The following is a 21627-nucleotide window of genomic DNA, read 5'->3' on the forward strand; positions in this document are numbered from 1 at the left end:
CTCGTAGTCAAACTTGAAAGCAAAAATCCTAAAAAAAGATCCATCCAACTTGTCGAATTAACGCAATGCCACGTACTCACATAATTCCACATCACCAACAAAGAGGTCCCACACATAATCCCATTGGGGTCACTTCTTCCAATCCTGCCATTCCCACATCATCACCAAACACATTGATCCAAACACTTAAAAACAAATCCCTTTAGGGGTAAAATGGTCATTTCACACCCCCATTTCTGGCTTTATATACTGCCTTTCTTCGTTGATTATTGGCTTTTGGTTAGAAGACGCCGTTTTTAATTTATTTTCGCTATTTTCTCTCTCCTCCTTTTCGCTCTCTCTCCACTCTCTGTCGGGTACTCGGCGGCGAGAGGAAATTGTTTCCGATAGTGTAAAAATCGTGTCTTTTTAGGTCAAATCAGCGGTATTTTTCTTCAATTTCTGCTGTAGTTTTGCTCTGATTTCATGGATCTAGTTTATCTCTTCTGTGATTTTGTTGAAATGCTTGCATTCCGATTCTAAAGGCGGGGTTTTTTTTTGCCCTAAGTTATTGTTCTGGGTTTATTTGAGTTTGGTAGATCGTTGTGTTTTTCTTCGCAATTTGGATCTTATTTCATGTTTTTTGTTGATGTTTTTGATGTTTGATTTTCTTGGTTTTGCGCGATTATAGGGTTACTTTTGGGGATTTTTTTGGTTAGGGTTTGCTTAATTTTTATCGGTTGTGTACTTGTTTGGATTGTAATTGTGCGAAATTGAAATTTCTAACTTTTGATTTGATTGTGTTTTGAATTCTGGTTCTGAAAACTTGTGTTTTATGTGTGTTTTGATTTTGATTTTTATGGGTTATCGATTTTTTTTGTTTGTGTTGTGTTTATGCTGTTGCTGTTTGTGTAATTTTGATTTTGTGTACACCTTCATTAGTATCGTTTTTTTTTGGCTTGAGAATGATGGCTTTGTTACTGTTTATGTCGTTTTTCCAACTTTGTTTTGTTTGCTTGCTTTGCTGTTGTTGATGGTGGTTGAGCATTATGAGCATATGGAATGAAATTGTGTGTTTTGCACTCCTTTAAATTTCCTCTTTAACCTTTAATCTAATTCTGTTTCCTTGCCTCATTTGTCAATTGAATCGAATCGCTTTGGATTTTCATTCATTTTTCTATGACTTGGTAAAACATGCTTTGTATACTTGTTGAAGATCTTTTTTCTGTTGTTCATTGTTGGTTTATTGTCAAGTTTGTGTTTTTTTGTTAGTGGGAGGAATTTTCGTTTTGCTTTAAACTTTTGTTCTGCTAAGCGTATGAATATGCTGGGTGGCTGTTGTATGTGATAGGTATATTTGTTTTAATTGAAGCTTTTTATTTGTTGAAGCAGTTGGCAAAATGGTGAGGAAGAAGAGAACTGAACAACATGGTGAAGGAGAGAGCTCTCATCCCCAGCAAGCTGGAGGGAGTGGTGGAAGAGGCGGAGGTGGTCAAACTATACCACCACAACAAGCTGCTGGTGGTCACCCAGGTGGAGGAAGAGGTTGGGGGCCCCAGGGACAAGGAGGTCGTGGAGGATATGGTGGTGGCCGTGGTGGTGGCCAGCGTGGTGGCATGTCCTCGCAACAGTCTGGTGGATCTGCGGAGTACCAAGGCAGGGGTGCTCAGCAACATCCACGAGGTGGGGCCCCACCTCAGCGCCGCGGTGGTAGCGGTGCTGGTGGTGGCCGTGGTGGTGGTCCTATCAGTGGGTCCTATCGCCCTTCAGTTCCCGAGCTGCACCAAGCTTCCCAGGGTTCCTACCAACCTGGGGGTCAGCCTATTCAAGCGATGACTCCTGGAAAGCCGGCAGAACAGGGTGAGGCCAGTTCGTCTGTGTCTCCTTTGCAGGCTGGATCATCCCAGGTTCAGCAGCAGTTTGAACAACTGTCTGTTGAAGAGCCATCTTCTCAGGCTATTCAGCCTTTGCCTGCTAGCAGCAAGTCAGTGAGGTTCCCCCTTCGTCCTGGGAAGGGTAGCACTGGCACCAGGTGCATTGTGAAAGCGAATCACTTCTTTGCTGAATTGCCTGATAAAGATTTGCACCAATATGATGTAATAATTATATCTCTCTATTTGTCTCTTTCATTCTTTTGTGTCTCTCTGTGCTGTTTACATGATTGGTAAATGTTACAGGTTTCCATCGTGCCAGAGGTGACATCGCGGGGTGTGAACCGTGCTGTTATGGCACAATTGGTGAAGTTGTATAGAGAATCTCATCTTGGAAGGCGACTTCCGGCTTATGATGGAAGAAAAAGTCTATATACTGCAGGCCCTCTACCATTTACCAGTAAAGAATTTAGAATTACACTTGTTGACGAGGATGATGGAACTGGGGCACCAAGGTCTGGTCTATACATTGGTTTCTCATTATATTAATGTTTGATGTGGTTGGTTATTTGTTAAGGTGTGACATTGTTTGTAGCAGGAGAGAGAGAGAATTCAAGGTAGTGATCAAGCTGGCTGCACGAGTAGACTTGCACCATTTGGGAATGTTTCTGCAAGGAAGGCAGGCTGATGCACCTCAGGAGGCTCTCCAGGTTCTTGACATAGTATTGCGTGAATTGCCCACCACGCGGTGCGTTCTCGATTTGCTTCATTTTTTTTGGTTCAGTTGTATCTGGTTACCTTTTATGTTTTTGCATTTACATTGTTGTTATCTCAAATCTGCAGTTATTCACCAGTAGGTCGCTCTTTTTATTCTCCCCATCTAGGGAGGAGGCAGCCGCTGGGAGAGGGTTTAGAAAGCTGGCGTGGATTTTATCAGAGTATCCGACCAACTCAGATGGGTCTATCTTTGAATATAGGTGAATTTCATGATATTGCCTGTATTTTAATTTATATCAATCAGCAATGTTTTCTTCTTTATGTGCTAAATATTTTAATGTGGTTTGCAGATATGTCTTCCACTGCTTTCATTGAGCCATTGCCTGTCATTGACTTTGTGACCCAGCTGCTGAACCGGGATGTTACTTCTAGGCCATTGTCCGATTCTGATCGAGTGAAGGCAAGTTTTTTCCATCTTTTCACTTTGTGTTTTGCATCTCTCTCAAATTTATTTATTGCACTTACCCAATAAGTACCATTAATCCTTTTTACTTTACATTTGATTAATTTTTTATTTAAATTTCTGACTTGTTATTGGGAAGATAAAGATGGGAATGAGATGTTGAGAACAAACTGAGGAGTGGTTTGATGTGTTAAAATAATTACCTTGGAAAAAAGGCTGTGGAGTTGTCATTTATAATTATATGCTTGTATGTGCGGATTGCCTCTTGGCTAGCTTATGATATGTTTTCCTAGGAAAAACTTAGTGCATTGTTTCCCTATTCTGCTCTGCCTTAATATATTTTATATCTTATTTTATCATTTCTTTTGGTGACATCAGATTAAGAAGGCTCTAAGAGGAGTTAAGGTTGAAGTTACACACCGTGGTAATATGCGTAGAAAATACAGAATTTCTGGACTAACTTCACAGGCAACAAGGGAACTCACGTATGGCCTTCTTGATTGTTTTCAATTTTCCTGCTACAAAAATAGAAAACAAATTTTTTTAGCTGTTCTAATTTTGTATATGCTTTCAAATGTTGATCATGGCTATTTTTTCCACTATTTTGGTTTAGTTTTCCTGTTGATGAAAGGGGAACGATGAAGTCAGTTGTGGAGTATTTCTATGAGACCTACGGATTTGTAATCCAACACACTCAGTGGCCATGTCTTCAAGTTGGGAACCAACAGAGGCCAAATTATTTGCCCATGGAGGTTGTTAGCTGTGTGATCATCTTTTCTTGCGTCCGTATGAATTAACATTTAATCCTCCTATGAGTGTCTGATGGGTACCTTACTATGTAGGTTTGCAAAATTGTTGAAGGGCAACGATATTCTAAAAGATTAAATGAAAGACAAATTACAGCTTTGCTGAAGGTGACTTGTCAACGTCCTCAAGAGAGGGAGCGTGACATTGTTCAGGTTTGTCTCATGGGTGCTCATGTACCTGCTTTTGTTTTGTCCCATCTCCTTATTGCTGCTTCTTTTTTTAATATTTTTTATTTAATTTTCTCTTTGAATAATTTGTAAAATTAAATTTGTCCCTGCTAAATCATACTTTATATTTTATCAAAAGTGGGCATGTGGCTTGGTGTATCTGGCTATCTTTGTTGCTTACTTGTACCATTGTCATGCTTGTACTAGCTTGGCTGTGTGGCTGTCTATTTTTCCAACACGTTGGTATGCCCCTTTTTGTATGGGGATTCATGTTTGAGGGTTTGCCCTTTTTATTATTTATCTCATTTTATGGATTTTCTTGTTGGTCTAAACTAATTCAATATCTTTGGAAGATATATAAAGAAAATATGACTTGTTTAGTTCGAAAGTGGTCCTCCTCAAATGTATATAAAATTTTTCGGTGATCTTTTGTGGTTATAGTCAGCACTTTACTAATTCGATACCTTTGGAAGATACATATCGAAAATATGACTTGTTTTTGTTCGAAAGTGGTCTTCCTCAAAAGTATATAAAATTTTTTCGTTGATCTTTTGTTGTTACAGCCAGCAATTTACTTACAAGTGTAATGCTATTCACTGTTAATTTACCACTGTTCCCTGTTGCTTCTTTTTCAGACTGTTCATCACAATGCATATCATGCTGATCCTTATGCCCAAGAATTTGGGATTAAAATTGATGAGAGGCTTGCTAGTGTTGAAGCACGTGTTCTTCCCGCTCCATGGGTATGTAATGTAAAATTGTTTTATTTGGTCAAGATATTATCCTGCTAGAGTTTATATTGTTCAATCAAATCAATCATTATGTGTAGGAGCTAGCAAGGATTGAAATGAGCTAGATATAATAGAAAGGACTATGAATTATGAAGAACAAATTTGATTAGTAATTTTTAAAAAAAATTGTTGTGAAGTCATAGAGGATAATGATTTGAAAGAATCATTCTTTTTACGCCTGCATATTATGCAACGTAACTAATATGTGCTTAAAGGTCAGAAATTAGTATTTCTTGCCTTTATTATTAGGTTCAATGAAATTGGAGAGATTGTTACATAGATCCAGGTGCACGGTGCACCATAGGGTCTTTTTTCTCATTTAGGTGGTTAGTGTTAATTTATTCATCAATTATAGAGCAAATACTAATCTTGCCCGCACCTGGGTGTATGTTAAAAACGTCTATGAAATTGTATGGAATCAAGATATGCTATGGTTATTTTCCGTTAAATACAGATATCCGCTTTATTCTGTGTGTGTGTGTGTGTGGGGGGGGGGGGGGGGTGCGGTAAAAGCTCAAAATTTCCAAATCACTGCAGATTCAACTCACTTAAATTAATCTAAAATATGCTGTTGATTATAACTTTCTTTTTCTTTTTGCAGCTCAAATACCATGATAGTGGTAGGGAGAAGAACTGTCTACCCCAAGTTGGTCAGTGGAATATGATGAACAAAGTAATTTTTTGGCCCATTTTGCATTTTCAATTGTTTACTGTCCAGTCCTAGGCAGAGTGATCTTGTTAAATTGGTTCGAGTTATAGTTGTTCTAGAGGTTATGCAAGCATGATGTATGTTACTTCTTTTTGTTTATCTATCTATCTATTTCTTTTTTTTAACATGCTGAATTCCTGTCTGGTGGTTATTTGAGTACTCAAGTCTTTAATTGTTTCTGATGCTTGTATGTATCATATTGGTGTGGAACCATGTTTTTTTTTTCGAAACATGTAACCTTTTTCTTGCCAAATTGTTGATTACCATTTGTGTTGCTAACGTTGTAAATGTTCTCTTATATCATCAATGAGTTGGAATTCTTATCATTCTGAATGATTTCTCTCCATGTTCTGCCATATTTTTTTGATTAAATATGCTTGTTCCGGCTGATATTTGAAATGGATTATGCTGAAATTAGTAGCAAAATACATTTAGGCTTCCTTGTGTCATGATTGGTATTTATTCTTATATTATTTTCGACAGAAAATGGTTAATGGGGGAACAGTGAACAATTGGTTCTGCATAAATTTTTCACGCAATGTGCAAGATGGTGTTGCTCGTAGTTTCTGCTCTGAGCTTGCCCAAATGTGTCATATTTCTGGCATGGTAAGTATCTTCTACTGTATTCTTTGATGTTTGTGGACTCAATGTTCAATTTTTCTGTTATTTTATGATATGCTATAACTCATATTCTCTTTCCTTGCTCTTATGTATTTACATTTTTTTTATGGCGGCTTTTTTTTAACCAATTTCTTGTGTATATTTTCAGAGCTACAATCCAGAACCCGTGCTTCCAGGTATCTCTGCTCGCCCAGACCAGGTTGAAAAGGCTTTAAAAACTCGATATCATGATGCCATGGCTGCTATGAGTAAATCGCCGCAACAGAAAAAAGAGATTGATTTGCTTATAGTCATTCTTCCCGATAACAATGGCTCTCTCTATGGTAATAACTTTTACTATTGAGTGCAATATAGTTACTTTTAATGATTTCGTAACTGATAAATTTCTTTCTTGTTTTTCAGGTGATCTGAAAAGGATCTGTGAAACTGAACTTGGAATTGTTTCGCAATGTTGCTTGACCAAACATGTGTTTAAGATGAGTAAGCAATATTTGGCAAATGTTGCTCTGAAAATTAATGTGAAGGTTGGTGGAAGGAACACTGTCCTTGTTGATGCAATATCAAGACGCATACCACTTGTCAGTGACCGACCAACCATTATATTTGGTGCTGATGTTACCCATCCTCACCCCGGAGAAGATTCCAGTCCATCCATTGCTGCTGTACGTATCTTTGTGTTTGCTCTTTTATTCTGCTCCATCCAGATTTAACTTTTCTGCTTTTATATTTTTTTAATTTATTCATATTTTCTTTGAATCAAATATTCGACCAATTTTGAAGTTCTTTTCGAAGATGAATCCGCACATTTGCCTGTTTATATTTGATATACGAAGTATGCTGGTCTTAGGATCTGGACTGAGAGTTGTTTGTTGTAATGTAGTAGTGTTTTTCTTTTCTTTTTTCTTTTTTCTTTTTTTTTTTTTTTTTTTTGTCAAACTTAAACAAATGTCCTGTGGTTTCAGGTCGTTGCCTCTCAAGATTGGCCCGAAGTCACAAAGTATGCTGGTCTGGTATCTGCTCAAGCACATCGTCAGGAGCTGATCCAAGATTTGTACAAAACCTGGCAAGATCCCAGCAGGGGGCAAATTACCGGAGGAATGATCAAGTATTATAGCTGCTTTTGCGACTGACTTTTCCTTTATTCCAAGATATATAAATTTGGCATTAACTTATGCATTGCAAAATTTTCCTTTTTTTTTGTAGGGAACTCCTCATATCTTTCCGTAGGTCAACAGGCCACAAACCACTGAGGATTATATTTTACAGGTTCTCTTTTATATTTTATTCTGTTTGTTAGATTTGGTCTTGTGCTTTTTCCTTGACCCTTTCTGTTATCTGTGTGAAGGGATGGGGTGAGCGAGGGTCAATTTTATCAAGTGTTGCTGTATGAACTTGATGCTATTCGAAAGGTCAAACTTCCTTCCTCTATTTTACTTTTGAACACCATTAATTGTAAATTTTGATTGGCATCATTTATTGACCTTTTATTTGTCACTGTTTGTTTTAGCAGGCATGTGCTTCGTTGGAGCCAGATTACCAACCACCTGTGACATTTGTTGTGGTCCAAAAGCGTCACCATACAAGACTATTTGCCAACAACCATCATGATCGAAACTCAGTTGATAAGAGTGGAAACATATTGCCGGGTCAGTATTCTGTACTTTCATTTTTGAATGGCCAGATCTTATATTTTAATCTGTTTTATAAACCCTCTTTGTTTGATGTTGCAGGTACTGTTGTTGATTCGAAGATATGTCACCCAACTGAATTTGACTTTTACCTATGTAGTCATGCTGGCATTCAGGTTTTTCCATGCACCTTGCATAGCTCAATTGTTGTATATTTCATCTTATTATAGATTTTAATTTGTTTAAAGCCTTAGGATTCTAACTTTGTATCTGTATATGATTGTAGGGTACTAGCAGGCCAGCACATTATCATGTCTTGTGGGATGAAAATAACTTTACAGCGGACGAGTTACAGTCCTTGACGAATAACCTATGCTATACGTAAGTTCCTTGGGTTATCTGCATTGTCTCTGTTTGTTTGATAGTGTTTGTGATTCTTAGTCCTATTACCCTATTTTCTGTATTGTGTAGTAAATTCACCCACTTCCCACAAAAGTTTATATAGAGGAAGAAAAAAAAAAAAAAATTTACTGTGGAGATTCTCTCTCCTCGATTGAATTGTGTTCCACTTTTTAGTTACTGCTTTGAGTGCTTCCCCATGATAAGAGCTTGCCCTTTTCTTTTCATTTCTTTCCTTGCTGGTAGACTAGTCTTTGCTGAGAATTTTTCTCTCCTTGTCTGAGTAGACCGTAAGATGTTGAGGAAGAGGAATTTTGGTACTTGACCACTCTCACTCATGGTCAAAAAAATAAAATGCCATTCTCTCTCTACCCACTTTCTCACTCCTCTTTTTCACTTTTTTTCATGGGCGTTTTTTTTATACGAGTCCTCACACACTCATGGGCTAAAATAAACCCACAACAAAAGTAAATTTTTTAATAATTACGAATTAAGTAGAAAATTGTGATTTTTCGAAGTGTACAAAAATATAACAAAATGGGTGTCTACTTATAGATAAAAATAAATTATGAACATTGATTTTTGTTTTTAAATATGTTAAATTGGTCAAAATAGCTATTTTTAGATTTAATTAGTGGGTACACAAGTTACTGTAGCATTACAAAAATGCCATGGCCTTGGGCATTTTTGATTTTCCTCATGGGCATTTATTTTTTTGCCCATGAGTGGGATACATGTTTTTGGGTTTTTACATTGAAATTCTCCTCATGGGCATATTTTTGGCCATGAGTGAGAGTGCTCCCCGGATTTACTTGGGAAGCCCCTAATGGGACTATGTAAGCTACTCTATAAGCCACTTTCTTGAGTTTGTGTCAACCAAACTGCTACTTAATTGAAATAAAATGGTCAATTGATTTTGCCATTTAACCTTTTATTTATTAGCTGTTGGACGTCTGTCTTCATAATTATAATTTTCTTGCCTTTTTTCCTTTTCTTTTTAATATACATCGTATATCTTTTTTCTAGAAAAACAAATTCCAAATATTGTTTTTGTTTATGATGATTAATTTAGTATGCAGAAAAATTATTTGATCTTCTTTTCAAAAGATGTTCTTCCTCCTGCGATGTGAATACTCCCCCTTCAGTAATTATGATTAGCCTTTGATGTGGCTGTCTTTGAGGATTGGAGTTGTTCGTTAGTAGGGAGGTTGAGAAATTAAAATGTTCAGTATTAATCTGTGTGACATTAGGTTTTTATTCTGTGGTTTGGTGTGACTTATTTTGCCAACTCTGGTGGTTAATAAAAAGTAGCTAAATGAAGGCTTATTGAATTTTCTAAATTCATGTAGAATATGACAATTGCTCCCTCAATTTCTTGTTCAATTGCAAGTTCTGATTTGATTTAGCTCAGAATATTGAATTATGATATGAGAGGATAAAGTTTTGTAGGCGTGTATTTGTAGCTTATGTTAGAATTTCATTGTGAAAGCTCGACAGTACTGTAGTCATTAAGGCCTAAGTTCTTTAATTAATTGGAAAGAGGTTTTAAGATTTTTGATGAGTTAAGGACTAGGAAGTAAGGAGTAAGATTGGATCATTTGTCAAACTTGAGTAATTTAAGTAAAGTGAGAGGGTTCTGAGCTGGTGACTAGTGTCAATTTATAGTGTATACAGTAGTATTTTGACAAAAAATCTTCGAGTAGCTTGTTGTTTTTTCCGATTTTTTTACTCAAATCAGTTTTCCTACCATCTGAAGTATGCTTTTTAGCTAGTACTTGGTATGATTTTCCTTATCTCTAGCTGTGCATGAGATGACCTTAAACTGTATATGCATGAAGTCTGTGCTAGCTATATGATGAAGGCACTGTTGAATTGAGAGGGAAAACTGTATTTGTACTCCGTAATAGACATCTGCTTGTTTATAAATTTTAATATCCTCTTTTCTTCTTTGTTTCTTAAACATACTTTTTTTGGCTATTGGGCTGATGGTGTCTACTTTTGACAGATATGCAAGGTGTACTCGATCTGTTTCAATTGGTTAGTCTTTCTTCCTTGTCTTGATGATTTAATGGTAGTCTTGTATCGTACACTTCAGTATTCAGTACTCCTATTCTAAAATTCTTCACATATCTTACAGTTCCGCCGGCTTATTATGCCCATCTTGCTGCATTTCGTGCTCGCTTCTACATGGAGCCAGAGACCTCAGACAGTGGCTCTATGACTAGTGGGGCTGCTGCTGGTCGTGGAGGCATGGCCGCAGCTGGTGGACGAAGTACAAGATCACCCACTTCTAATGCTGCTGTGCGACCTCTTCCTGTTCTGAAAGAGAATGTCAAGAAAGTCATGTTTTACTGTTGAAAGTCTTCAATTTGGTTTGCTGAATTAACTTATGAATTGGATCTTTTGATGTTTGGAGAAATACTGCTCTACGTTGTTATTGGCCTGTGTGTTATGATTTGCATTTGTGTGAAACTCATTAATCTTTCACTTGTCTAAAGTACTTTGAGTACCTGTTTTATTTGATGTACGCATGCACCTTGTATGAAATATTTGATTAATTTGATGTGGTAGTTAACTTTATGAATGCTGGTTTTCTTCTTCTTTTTTTTTTTAAATAGTTTTTTTTTTTTTTTTTTTTTTTTTTTTTTTTTTTGTATCAGTTAAAATGCAATAACAAAGGCCCTTTTATAGCCTTAACAGCCAGATTATGAGCACTATAAATGTCATCGCATTCCCTCATATAAATACAACAATGGCACATGGCAGACTTGTCAATACCACTACAACTAAAAGGATTGTACTAGCCTTTTTTGAAAGAGTAGTATATGGAATCCATAAAGAAAGCATCGGGGGAATTGGGGAAGGTATTATGAACATTGTTACTTGGAGTCATCGTCCTCTTTTTATACTTCAACTGTTGGGTGGATCCTCTTTATTGTTGAAAATGTGATGGGAATCCTCTCTACTTATGAGGTGGCTTTTGGTCAGAAATTGAATATGGACAAGTTAGGGGTGTCTTTTTAGCCAAGATATTGAGCAAGAACATGATAAATACATTGTTAGCTCTAAGAAATAGGTGTTTCATAATATTTAGGAAAGAATCTGGAAGAAACTAAAAGGGTGGAAAGGAAATTTTTTTGTCACAATCCGAAAGAGAAGTGTCGATTAAGGCGATTGCCCAAGCTATTCCTACATATGCTATGCAATGTTTTTTGATCCCAAATAGCATTTTAAATGAGGTTGAGGAATTGCGCCGTCAATTTTTTGTGGGGCCAAAAAGGTGAAGAGAGGAAATTGTGTTGGGTGACGTGGGAGAAATTATATGTGCCGAAGAAGGAAGGGGGTCTTGGTTTTCGTAATATGAAAAATTTTAACAAAGCCCTTCTTGCCAAATAAGCTTAGCGAATCCTGCTCAATGAAGATTCACTTGTGGCTAGAGTCCTTATGGGGAAGTATTTTCCTCACTCGACTTTGATGGAAGCTAAGGTGCAACCTAATGCGAGTTATACGTGTAGGTCGATTATGGGGGCTCGTGGTGTTATAATGAAGGGGGCTAGGAAAGTTGTTGGCAATGGCACTATGATACATATTTGGAACGCCCCATGGGTTCCAACTCTTCCAAATTTTAAAGTTTGCTCTAGTCAAAGATTGGGAGAGGGTGAAGCTGTTTTTGCTCCAAATAAAATTTGTAATATTTCCGTTCCAGTGTTCGATAAAAGTGATTTTTGGGTGTGGCACTATACGAAGGATGGAAGATAATCAGTTAGAAGTACCTATAATTTTCTCACGATTAAGCAAAGAAATGACCAGTCTTCTAATTCGAGGGTGGTTGCAAGGTTGACTGGTCAGTTGTATGGGATGCTACGTTACCTCCCAAAGAGAAATTCTTCGCTTGGCGTGCTATGAGAGGTGTTGTGGTTGCTCGGCATAATTTGGTTCAAAGAGGTATCTCCATTGACCCTACTTGTTCCATGTGTGGTAATGGTGTTGAAAGCATCCTGCATATGCTGATTTTTTTGTGAAGAAGAGAAGCGCTTTTGGTATTTATCGCATCTACGACTGACTGTAGAGAATTATAAAGGTGAATCTTTTAGTGAGTGGTGTTGTTCTGTTAGGAAAATCCACAAAGACCCCCAATGGTGGAATTTGTTTTGGAGTGTCCTGTGGGGTGTTTGGTTGCGCAGAAATGCCTGGGTGTTTTAGGGGAGGAAGAAGGATGTTGGTGAAACCATCCACAAGGTTATGAGCTTGGTGGGAGATTATGAAAAGCAAACGATGCACCTGCCTCATGCCCGAATCCTCAGCAATTTGAGTCAAGATGGAAGCTGCATGTACAACGAGTGATAAAAATCAATTCACATGCGGCGTTTTTTAGCACGAATTGTGTGGGTTTGGGTGGTATTATACGCAATGGTGTTGGGGATATTGTAGCCTCGACTTGTCTTTGTTTGAGGGGTAATTATGACGTCGATGTTTGCTGACCTGACAATTTCCCTGGACTCGTGTTTTAATGATGTGTGTTTGGAGACCGATTTCTTGAAGCTATAGTCATTTGAAGAAAGGAGATGCTCCACCTACTGCTTTCGGCCTGATCGTCAATGATATCTTAAAGCTTGCCTTGTGTTGCTAGGGGTGTTCGTACTCTTTTGTGTAGCACACGAGCTAGCAAAGCTTAGTTCTAGTTTTAATGAGCTTATAGTGTGGATGGAAGAGGTCCCCCTATGAGTATCTCTGATTTTGTAATGGCTGACCTGAACTCTCTGTTTGATTAATAAATCTCTTTGCTTTTTATTTATTTATTTATTTATTTTTTATTTTATTTTTTTAAGTTAATGTATATACAAGTAAAATGGACAATGCTAATTATCATCCTTAACATATTCCACTCCTCAGTTTACTTTGATTCTTTTGATACATGGCTTGAAAATGAAAGGCTAAAACTTTTGTTACAAAAGATAGATAATAAAAATAATTGAGTGTCTGTGTGCTTTTGAATGTAATTGATACTAGAATAGACTTGTGCGTTGCACGATTTAATAATTTTATTATTATGCATAAACAATAGTTTTTATTATCAATTATGTAAAAAGAAGTGGCAATTATTTTTTGGAAAAATTGCAAATAATAATACAACCTTTGGCTCCTTTTTTTTTTTTTTTTTTTTTTAAATAATACAACCTTTGGAAAGACAAAAAACTTGTAACCTGTTAAACCGATTACTCAGTACACGTGTCGTCATGCAATTGGTCTAATATTAAATTTTTTATAAAAATAAATAATTATATATTTTTAATTTAGTAGTTAATTGTGATTAATTTTTAACAAATCGCAAAAAAAAAAAAAAAAAAAGCCCAGCCACCACTTTCCCACCATGCATCCACCTTCTCTTCCCTTCTCCAACACTAGCCTTCCCCGGCGCCGGTTTGGTTTAAAATTTTGATTGTTTTGGATCGGTTTTGATTAGAGAGAAGAATTGATTGATTTTTTTTTGGTGGCAATTGGTGGCGAGGGTTTTCGCACTGTCATTGGTGATGCGGCGGGGCTTTTCGCTATTGGTGCGAAGAACGGGAACTGCAACGGGTTGTGGGAGTTGGTTGTAGTTCGTTGGCTGCGATTTGTGGAAGTTTGGTTGCGGTTCGCTGGTGTTAGTGGTGGAGGTTTGCTGCGGTGGCAGGGAAGGGGTATAATTGAATCAGGACTGCAAAAGGTGGTGTGTGTGGGAGTTTCAGCCTGGTCGGGGTAACCGGAAGTGTGGGTCGATCGACGGTGGGTGAGATGGACCCCGACCAGCCGATTTCTGGTCTAGGGGAGGGGAGCTACGTGTAGGGGATGGGGAGTCAGAGGAGAGGGAATGATGGCCGGATGGTGAGGATTCGGGAAGGTGGTGGTAGGGTGGTGGTTTTTTTTTTTTTTTTTTTTTTTTTTTTTAATGTATTTTTTACAATAATAATAATCATAAAAGTAATATTTACTATTTTCTATCTTTTAAAAAACAATAAATAAATTTTTAAAAATTAATTAAATTATCAAAACCAATTAAACGATGACACATGTCAATCAACCGGTACGGTTTTTTCCTGTTTAAAATGAACACCCCCAAAGGTTGTAATATTCATGTATAATCAAAAGGTTGTATTATTAAAAAAGAACGGGCTAAAGGTTCTATTATTATTTGGAATTTTTTCCTTTTTTTTTAAAAAAAATATTTGAAATGTGTATAGTGTAGATTAAAAAAAAAAAAAATTTAATAATTGTTGACATAATACATAGAAATGGAGGAAATTTTTTTTAATGTGAGAATGATATGTAAGATAATTTAGGGGTTGATGTTGTCATCAGTATTTTGTTTTAGTAATATTTAATGCGAAGTAGATTACAACATTACACCCCTAAAAAAAATGTAATTGATATTAAAGATATTGTATTATTAAAGTATGTTTACTCTTGTTTTCTTTACTCATCTCTCCTCATTACATGGGTTCATATTTTTATTCCTTCTATATCTCTTTTTTCTTATAATTTGGTTTCTCACCCATGTTGTAATATTAAGAAAATAAAGGAGTATTGAGTACACAACTCTGCAATGTAATTTTTAAATATGTCCAAATCCTATGCAAGACAAAATGTCTTTATTCAAGCTAGCAATGCAAAATAAGTTTAAAATCAAATCAAGCAATAAGGGGTAGGGTAGTAGGGTTAGGTGTAATACCCGAGATTTTAATACTCGATTTATTATACTCTAATTTTAATATTTTTAGCTTGATTAAAATTTAATCTATATTTTAACCAATAAGAATGTATTAGTCTTAAATTTTATTGTAAGATTATATTATTTCGGAAGCTAATTTTATGAAGGTAAGTAATTTAGTTAAAATGTATTTCTGATGGGTGACCAAAGCATGTCGTTATGTGCTCAAATCTCATCAACAATATTTATAATCTCAACCACACTTAAATTAGGTATAGGGTAAGTCGAGGTCGATCCACAAGGAATGGTGTGTTACATGCTAAAGTCTTGTGCTAAGCTATCCGAAATTCGATGAAAAGGATTGGTGTGAACTAAACTCAACAACTAAACAAGTATGGAAATCAATATCAAAAAGGCACTGGGGATTTAGGATCCACATGCGTTCATGATTAGGAAGTTGATAAATCAAACATTGCAAAGGAAAATAGTAATTGCAATCAAAAGTACTCGAAGAACTATTTCCTAGAGATCAAACTAGTGGTCTCTATGAAAGACTAACTAGGAACGTCACAAATCAAACTCAATCGATAATTGTGAACTCCAAATCAATGGTTCGTATTAATGAAGACTCACAATGCAATCTAGCATGACAATCAAGGTTAGCTACTCCTTAACTAATCGCACACATGCACAATTTCCATTAACCAATTTAATCACAATACAAAATCAACAAAAATCCTCCAATTAGCTATGATATATTATTCATACATGCTTCACCAGATCCCTAGCAAGGAAGCTACTCACTACTCATGGTAGAAACTAAGATCAAGACTAAGATAATCACAAATTTCACATAAACATTACAATAGAAGTTTCAACAATCAAATCAACAATTATACTAAAGATACAACAACATATCAAATATCAATCAATTGAAATTGCATTAAAGAGGAAGAAATCCTTACAAAATTTTGATTAAAATCAAAGAGGATGAAGATCAAATGTAGCAATCATCAAATTATCAAGTTTCTTTCTCTAAAATCTAGGAACAAGAATTCCAAACTTCAACTTTCTCTCTCTAAAAATCTGATTTCCAATTCTCTAAAAAATGATTCTCTCTCTAAAAATAGAAGAAAAGTCTATATATAGTAAAACTAACAAATTAAAGGAGAAATTAGTTAATCGTCCCAAAAGAACCCGTACATGCGCACCTGCTCTTCAAAATGCGCGGCTGCGAAGAAAAGGGTACGGACACAGGGAGCAGGGGCCGCGTGCTTGTTGTGCGCACCTGCACGCATGTCGTGGGCGCCCGCGCATGGGGACAGGGCAGCCTCTCCTCATGCTCATGTCGATGCTCTCGTGCGCTCCACTTGATGCTCTTGATGAACACGAAGGTAGGCAAAGTTCTTAAGGCATCCATGGTGGGTTCAACACCACATTTTGGTGCCCCCACGGCTCGAGTTCACAGCATTAGGAACTTGGAACCTTGCACAACTCTATACTTGGGGTTCAAAGGGGAGACACAATGCATCCTAAGCGTTGTAAATCCCGGGAAGAAGTCTTGCGGAACCTTGGATGACGACCTTCTCCTGAAAACAAAGGAAAACAAACAAATAAAAGAGAAAAAAGGAAAAATAAACCATGAAACGCAAGAAAATGAGAATACTAATAAAGAAAACACAAATCAAAGAAATAAAGGGAAAAACTAAGGAAAACGAGATAAAAAAAACTACACAAGCAAACGAAATTCACCCTAAAAGAGGCAAAATGAGTGCCATAAATGACACTCATCAATTTCAATTTAAGTAACATTTTTATGTTTCGTATATTTAAAGATTTGCATCAAAATATGTGTTTTTACCTGAGAGAGTAAAATGACTAAATTGCCCTTGCTCACTAAAAGAGATAAAAGAGAAAGCCAAATTTAGTGTTGCTTCTTCTTTTACTTGTTACTTAACTTTACATGCGCAAACTTGATTTATTAAATTTAGCCTAATCATGAGTTTATCCCCTCCACGACAAAAAGACAAAGGCCACCTCTTAATTTCTTCCTCCTTCACGGTTAAAAATTGAGAAATTTACTTCAAAGTAAAAAATTTACTTCTTCCCCATTTGTTGTTGAAACGTTTCACTTATCATCACAACAATTGATCAGTGGGTTTAATGCTCATGCTTATCTAGTTTTTATAGCAAACTTTTTCTTCTATCTTTTCTTTCTATTCAAGTTTCTAGTAGAAGCACGCAAGTAAAACACTAGGGGTTTCAATTCGGGTAAACGATTCAGTTTCGGGTTAGGTTTATCGATTTTAGATTATAACGGATCGGGTTATAACAGGTTGAATTATTAGCGGGTTTTGGGTCAGTTTTGAAATCGGGTTGGTTCGGTTCGGTTTTTCTAATTGGGGTTTCTATTCGGGTCGGGTCATAATCAGTCTGGGTTGAACCAGATCGGTTAGAAAACGGGTTTACTCAATTAAAAACGGGTTTTGATTCAAAACAATTCGGTTCCTAATCAGGTCGGGTTGTAATCGGTTCGGGTCATAATTAGTTTGGGTTAAACTGGGTCAGTTTGAAAACCTATTTTGGTTCAAAATAGATCGGGTGATATTGGGTCGGGTCATTATTATTGGTTCGGGCCATAACTTGAAAACAGATTTACCCAATTTGAAGTCGGTTTTAGTTCAAATCGTATCGGGTTAAAATTGATTCGGATCATTGTCGATTCAGGTTAATCAGATAATGGGTAGGAATGGGTCAGGTTATAATCGAGTTATGTCTTAAATATGTTGGGTTTATGAGTAATGGGTAGAAATAGATCAGAACATACATATTGGGTCATGGTTTGTAAACGGTTCAGTCATAATGGATTACAAGTTGTAAATGATTCGCTCTCAACGGGGTATGGGTTGTAAACGGTTTGATCTCAACGGGTTACGGGTTGAAAACAGTTCGATCATAACCGGTTAAGGGTTATAAACGGTTCGGCCACAACGAGTTACGGGTTGAAACATTTCAAGTTTATCAGATTTTTGCCGGGTTTCAACAGTTTTCGGTTTAAAATGGGTTGGGTTACTATATTATTGAGTTCAGATGTAATCGGTTCAGGTTGCTTTCGGTTTCTGGTTGTAATGGTTTGGTTTGATAACGGGTCGAGTCATTAATGATTTGCACAAATTCGGTTCAGTTCTGCTTTGGGTTGAAAAAAATTGGGTCGGGTCGGTTTTCAACAAAGGATTTTTAACAGTCCAGTTCCTTTTCGAATTGGTTCGAAACAGTCGGGTTTGAAGGTTCAGGTTAGAAACTGACAACTCTATAAAAAACATAAAGCTGAATCGTTCAAGGAAAACGCCGCACCACTACCACAACCAACGCCACCCTTTCCTTTATTACAACAAACGCCACCCTTTTCTTTATTGAGGCTACTGCAAGCTGCCACCTTTTTCCCACCAATGACCAGCCGTGCTGACTCGGTTACAGATGGTAGCAACCCTTCTTTTTCTCCATTTATGGCTTGCTACTAATGAAACCCACTACCCTATTTCACGTGAAGTGAAAGTGAGTATTTTACCCTTCTCCAATATAATTTGAGCATACATTTATCTTTTACTAGTTTGTACCCGTGCGATACCCGTGTTGTTTATTGAATTTTAAGATAAATTTTTTATTTGCCAAATTTTAAAATATATCATTGATACAAAGTTGATTAGGAATTGATGTACCTGTGTAACAATTTAAATTATGTAGTAGACTAATAATAATATTAGCGAGAATGTTCAATTAAAAAATTTAAAAAAATTAACAAAGTGAGCTTGAAATTTTAGAAATTACTAAAAATTAGTCAAAAATATATAAAATAAAAAATTTGATTAGAGTTCGTTGAATTGACAAGAACCCGAAACTTTGAGCTAGGGTTGAACATTTCTTGCAAGTGACCTAAAGTGACCCAACCCAAATGAAACGTGACCCGATCCAATTGTCATGTCTACATACAGTAATAAATTTATATAATATTAGATTGTGCAATATTTTATTTTAATCGATAAGAATATATCCTACTTGCTCCATTTTTTTACATATTTCACCACTTGCCTTCTAAGGAAGCTTCACAAATATTGCACCATATCATAACCATTTTTAGAAAGAAAATATCTGTGTTCACAATACAAATATCCCATATATCCTTACCTTTAAACACTTGATTCGTTCTTTAGTTTATGTTTACAATCACATGGACAATTTTGTAATTTTATATATCTCTCTCTTCCTTTTTCCCACTACCAAAAAATTTATGCTCAACCCTTATGGTGCAATATCTAAATCTCTTCAAATTTTTTATTCAAAAAGGTATTCAAATAAATCCTACGTGTCAAAAAAATTCTTATTTATCGCGAACGCCAAATGTCATTGTTTCGTGGCATGGCTAAAAGTTTAGCTTTATATATTAGTTACTAGTAAAAACATGTGTGTCGGACTCAGATCGGATCAGACTCAATGCAAGGTCCAAGTTTGATCCTACTCCTATTTGGATTCAGGGCATTTTTTTTTTATTGGATTCGGAATCAAATTTCCTTTTTTCGAACTTGGATCAGATTCTTTTTTTCCTCGAAAGAATTGGATCGAACTCGAATCGAAATCAAATTAAATTACCATCCCTAGTGTCGGGAGAGTTTCATGGTGGGTGGGGGGGGGGGGGTGAGGGTGGCCATGGCAGGGTTGTATTTTAGGAGGCAAATAGGTTTTTGGGGTGGTGTTATGGTGGACTGGAGACCATGGTGGGAGGAGAGATACTTAGGGAAAAAAATTAACCTGTTTAATAGGTTATAGGTAAAATAGATCGTTAAAAGAAGATGTATGACAAAGGTAGGATTGTTTTGAAATAATCAAAGAGTGGAATTGTTTTGGAATAACCGAGTAAAGGAGGGATTATTAATTTTCATTTTTCCTAAAACTTAATGAAATACACACAATTATATGTAGATTACTACTCCCTTCGTTTTAAAATACTTGCTCCATTTCTCCATGCGCGGAGTTTTAGGAGAATTGGAGAAAGTAATAAAATATGAAGGTAGTGGGTAGTTGAGAATATAAAAATTGTAAAAAGCAAAAGTAGTGGAAAAATAGAAGGAAAGAAAATATTATGTTGGGTCCACTAAGTGTGAGAAATGAATTAAATATTGTACAAGCTTTCCAAAAAGGGAAATAGAACAAGTATTTAAAAACGGCTTGAAAAGGAAAATGGAGCAAGTATTAAAAAACGGAGGGAGTACTTCGTAGTTTGTAACAGCAATAAAGTAGTACCCGTAAAAAAAAAGCAATGAAGTACAGAGTAGTAAACATTTTTAACGACAATGAGGAGTGTACTAATGAAGTTGTCGTTAATAGACAATTAAGCTTTGTAAATTTTGTTTTTGAATTTTGGCTAAATGTGAGGAAATTGGTTTTCAAGTGATTAGTAATGATATTAAATTTTTATTAATTTGTATTGAATTATTGTATATTAATGTGTAATTTATAATGGATACATGATATAAAGAACAATATGATTAATCTAATTCAAGTATATTAAAACTAGTTTTGTGACTAGGTGATGCCCCGATGGTTGTTTTAGATTGAATGTTATATATGGCTATATAATCCTCTATGATAATGTAAGATATTTAGACTTATTGAACTAAATTTTTTTTATTGAACTGAAAATATTTTTACTGAACTAAAATATTTTTACCAAATCTAAAATTATTTTTTCAATTAAATATATTATAAATGGATCTTATTTCAAAGAGCTTTTTTTAAAACAAATTTTATGATGGTAAGTAACGAGCTATAAGATATTTATTTGTTTTTTTTTTTTGAAAGAAGTTATAAGATATTTATTAAAAGTATATCGAAAATAAAACTCTAAATAACATTTTTATCTTTAAAAATATATCCAAATTTAGCTTACTTATATATCATTATATGTGTCACAATAATACCTATTTGTCACCTACATGACATGACACTTGGCAAAAAACTAGAATGCCACATATTGCTGTCCCGTGGTCTCATTACTAGACCGGCTTTATATATTACTGATATGATATGATTTGAGATAAAACTCTTATTTTCTTTGAAAACGAGTATGTATTTGAAAGAAGTTATAAGTAGTATCTATTTTCTATGTTTGTGCTTATGTAACTCTTAAAAGTGTAATGCTTAGCTTGTTCACTTTTTTATAAATTATTTTGCATAAGAAACAATCGATGCTCTTGTACTTTGTACTATTAACTTTTTAGAAGTGACCTTGTGTGCCGACAGCAGACAAGGTGTACTTGACAAAATAATTGGGAGCGAAAAAACTCCGTTTTCCCCCCAAGTGACCTTGTGTGCCGACAGCTGACAAGGTCTACTTGACAATATATTTGGGAGCGAAAAAACTCCGATCCCCCCCCCCCCCCAAGTGACCTTGTGTGCCAACACCAGACAAGGTCTACTTGACAAAATATTTGGGAGCGAAAAAACTCTGTTTTACCCCCCATGTAACCTTATGTGCCGATTGCTAGAAGTTGTATAGTCATTGTGTATGTATGTGTACTTTGGGCGGGAATTTTATTAAACCCGGGACACGTGTCGTAAATCTAACGCTTGCTTTTTTGAAAACCGCCCTTCTTGTCAACTGTCATTTAAATAGATTTTCTCTTTCGCCTTTTTAATTTTCGTTTACTCTTATCCTTTACTTTCGATTCAACTGGTATTTCGTGCTCTGTCTTCGCTAAATTTGTAATATGTTGCTGAATTTTCATTTCTT

General features: G+C 35.9%; 1 protein-coding gene and 1 pseudogene across 1 annotated transcript; both read left to right on the forward strand.

Moving 5' to 3' along the window:
* The first annotated feature begins 284 nt into the window (after window positions 1-284).
* Window positions 285-10732, forward strand: LOC145612261 (protein argonaute 1-like). The gene is made up of 22 exons (XM_081667638.1): window positions 285-424; window positions 1372-2075; window positions 2157-2365; window positions 2449-2598; window positions 2694-2827; window positions 2918-3027; window positions 3409-3515; window positions 3644-3782; window positions 3873-3989; window positions 4640-4747; window positions 5397-5468; window positions 5988-6110; window positions 6274-6448; window positions 6528-6787; window positions 7088-7230; window positions 7329-7391; window positions 7471-7534; window positions 7636-7771; window positions 7856-7929; window positions 8040-8134; window positions 10158-10189; window positions 10290-10732. The coding sequence occupies exons 2-22, from the start codon at window positions 1380-1382 to the stop codon at window positions 10508-10510; spliced, it is 3228 nt and encodes a 1075-aa protein (XP_081523764.1). The 5' UTR covers window positions 285-424; window positions 1372-1379; the 3' UTR covers window positions 10511-10732.
* Window positions 10733-11596: 864 nt separating this feature from the next.
* Window positions 11597-21627, forward strand: part of LOC145610612 (uncharacterized) — a 149414-nt pseudogene continuing 139383 nt past the window's right edge.

Source organism: Chenopodium album, chromosome 24 (genome assembly GCF_948465745.1).
Source record: "Chenopodium album chromosome 24, dcCheAlbu1.1, whole genome shotgun sequence".
In the NCBI taxonomy this organism is placed as follows: Eukaryota; Viridiplantae; Streptophyta; class Magnoliopsida; order Caryophyllales; family Amaranthaceae; genus Chenopodium; species Chenopodium album.

What these genes read in the sequence shown, in the direction of transcription:
- LOC145612261 (XM_081667638.1), top strand. Translation starts at nt 1,380, where the DNA reads ATGGTGAGGAAGAAGAGAACTGAACAACATGGTGAAGGAGAGAGCTCT. An exon ending in GGGTCTATCTTTGAATATAG is followed by an intron (nt 2,828 to 2,917) that starts GTGAATTTCATG and finishes TGTGGTTTGCAG; the next exon opens with ATATGTCTTCCACTGCTTTC. An exon ending in TAACAATGGCTCTCTCTATG is followed by an intron (nt 6,449 to 6,527) that starts GTAATAACTTTT and finishes CTTGTTTTTCAG; the next exon opens with GTGATCTGAAAAGGATCTGT.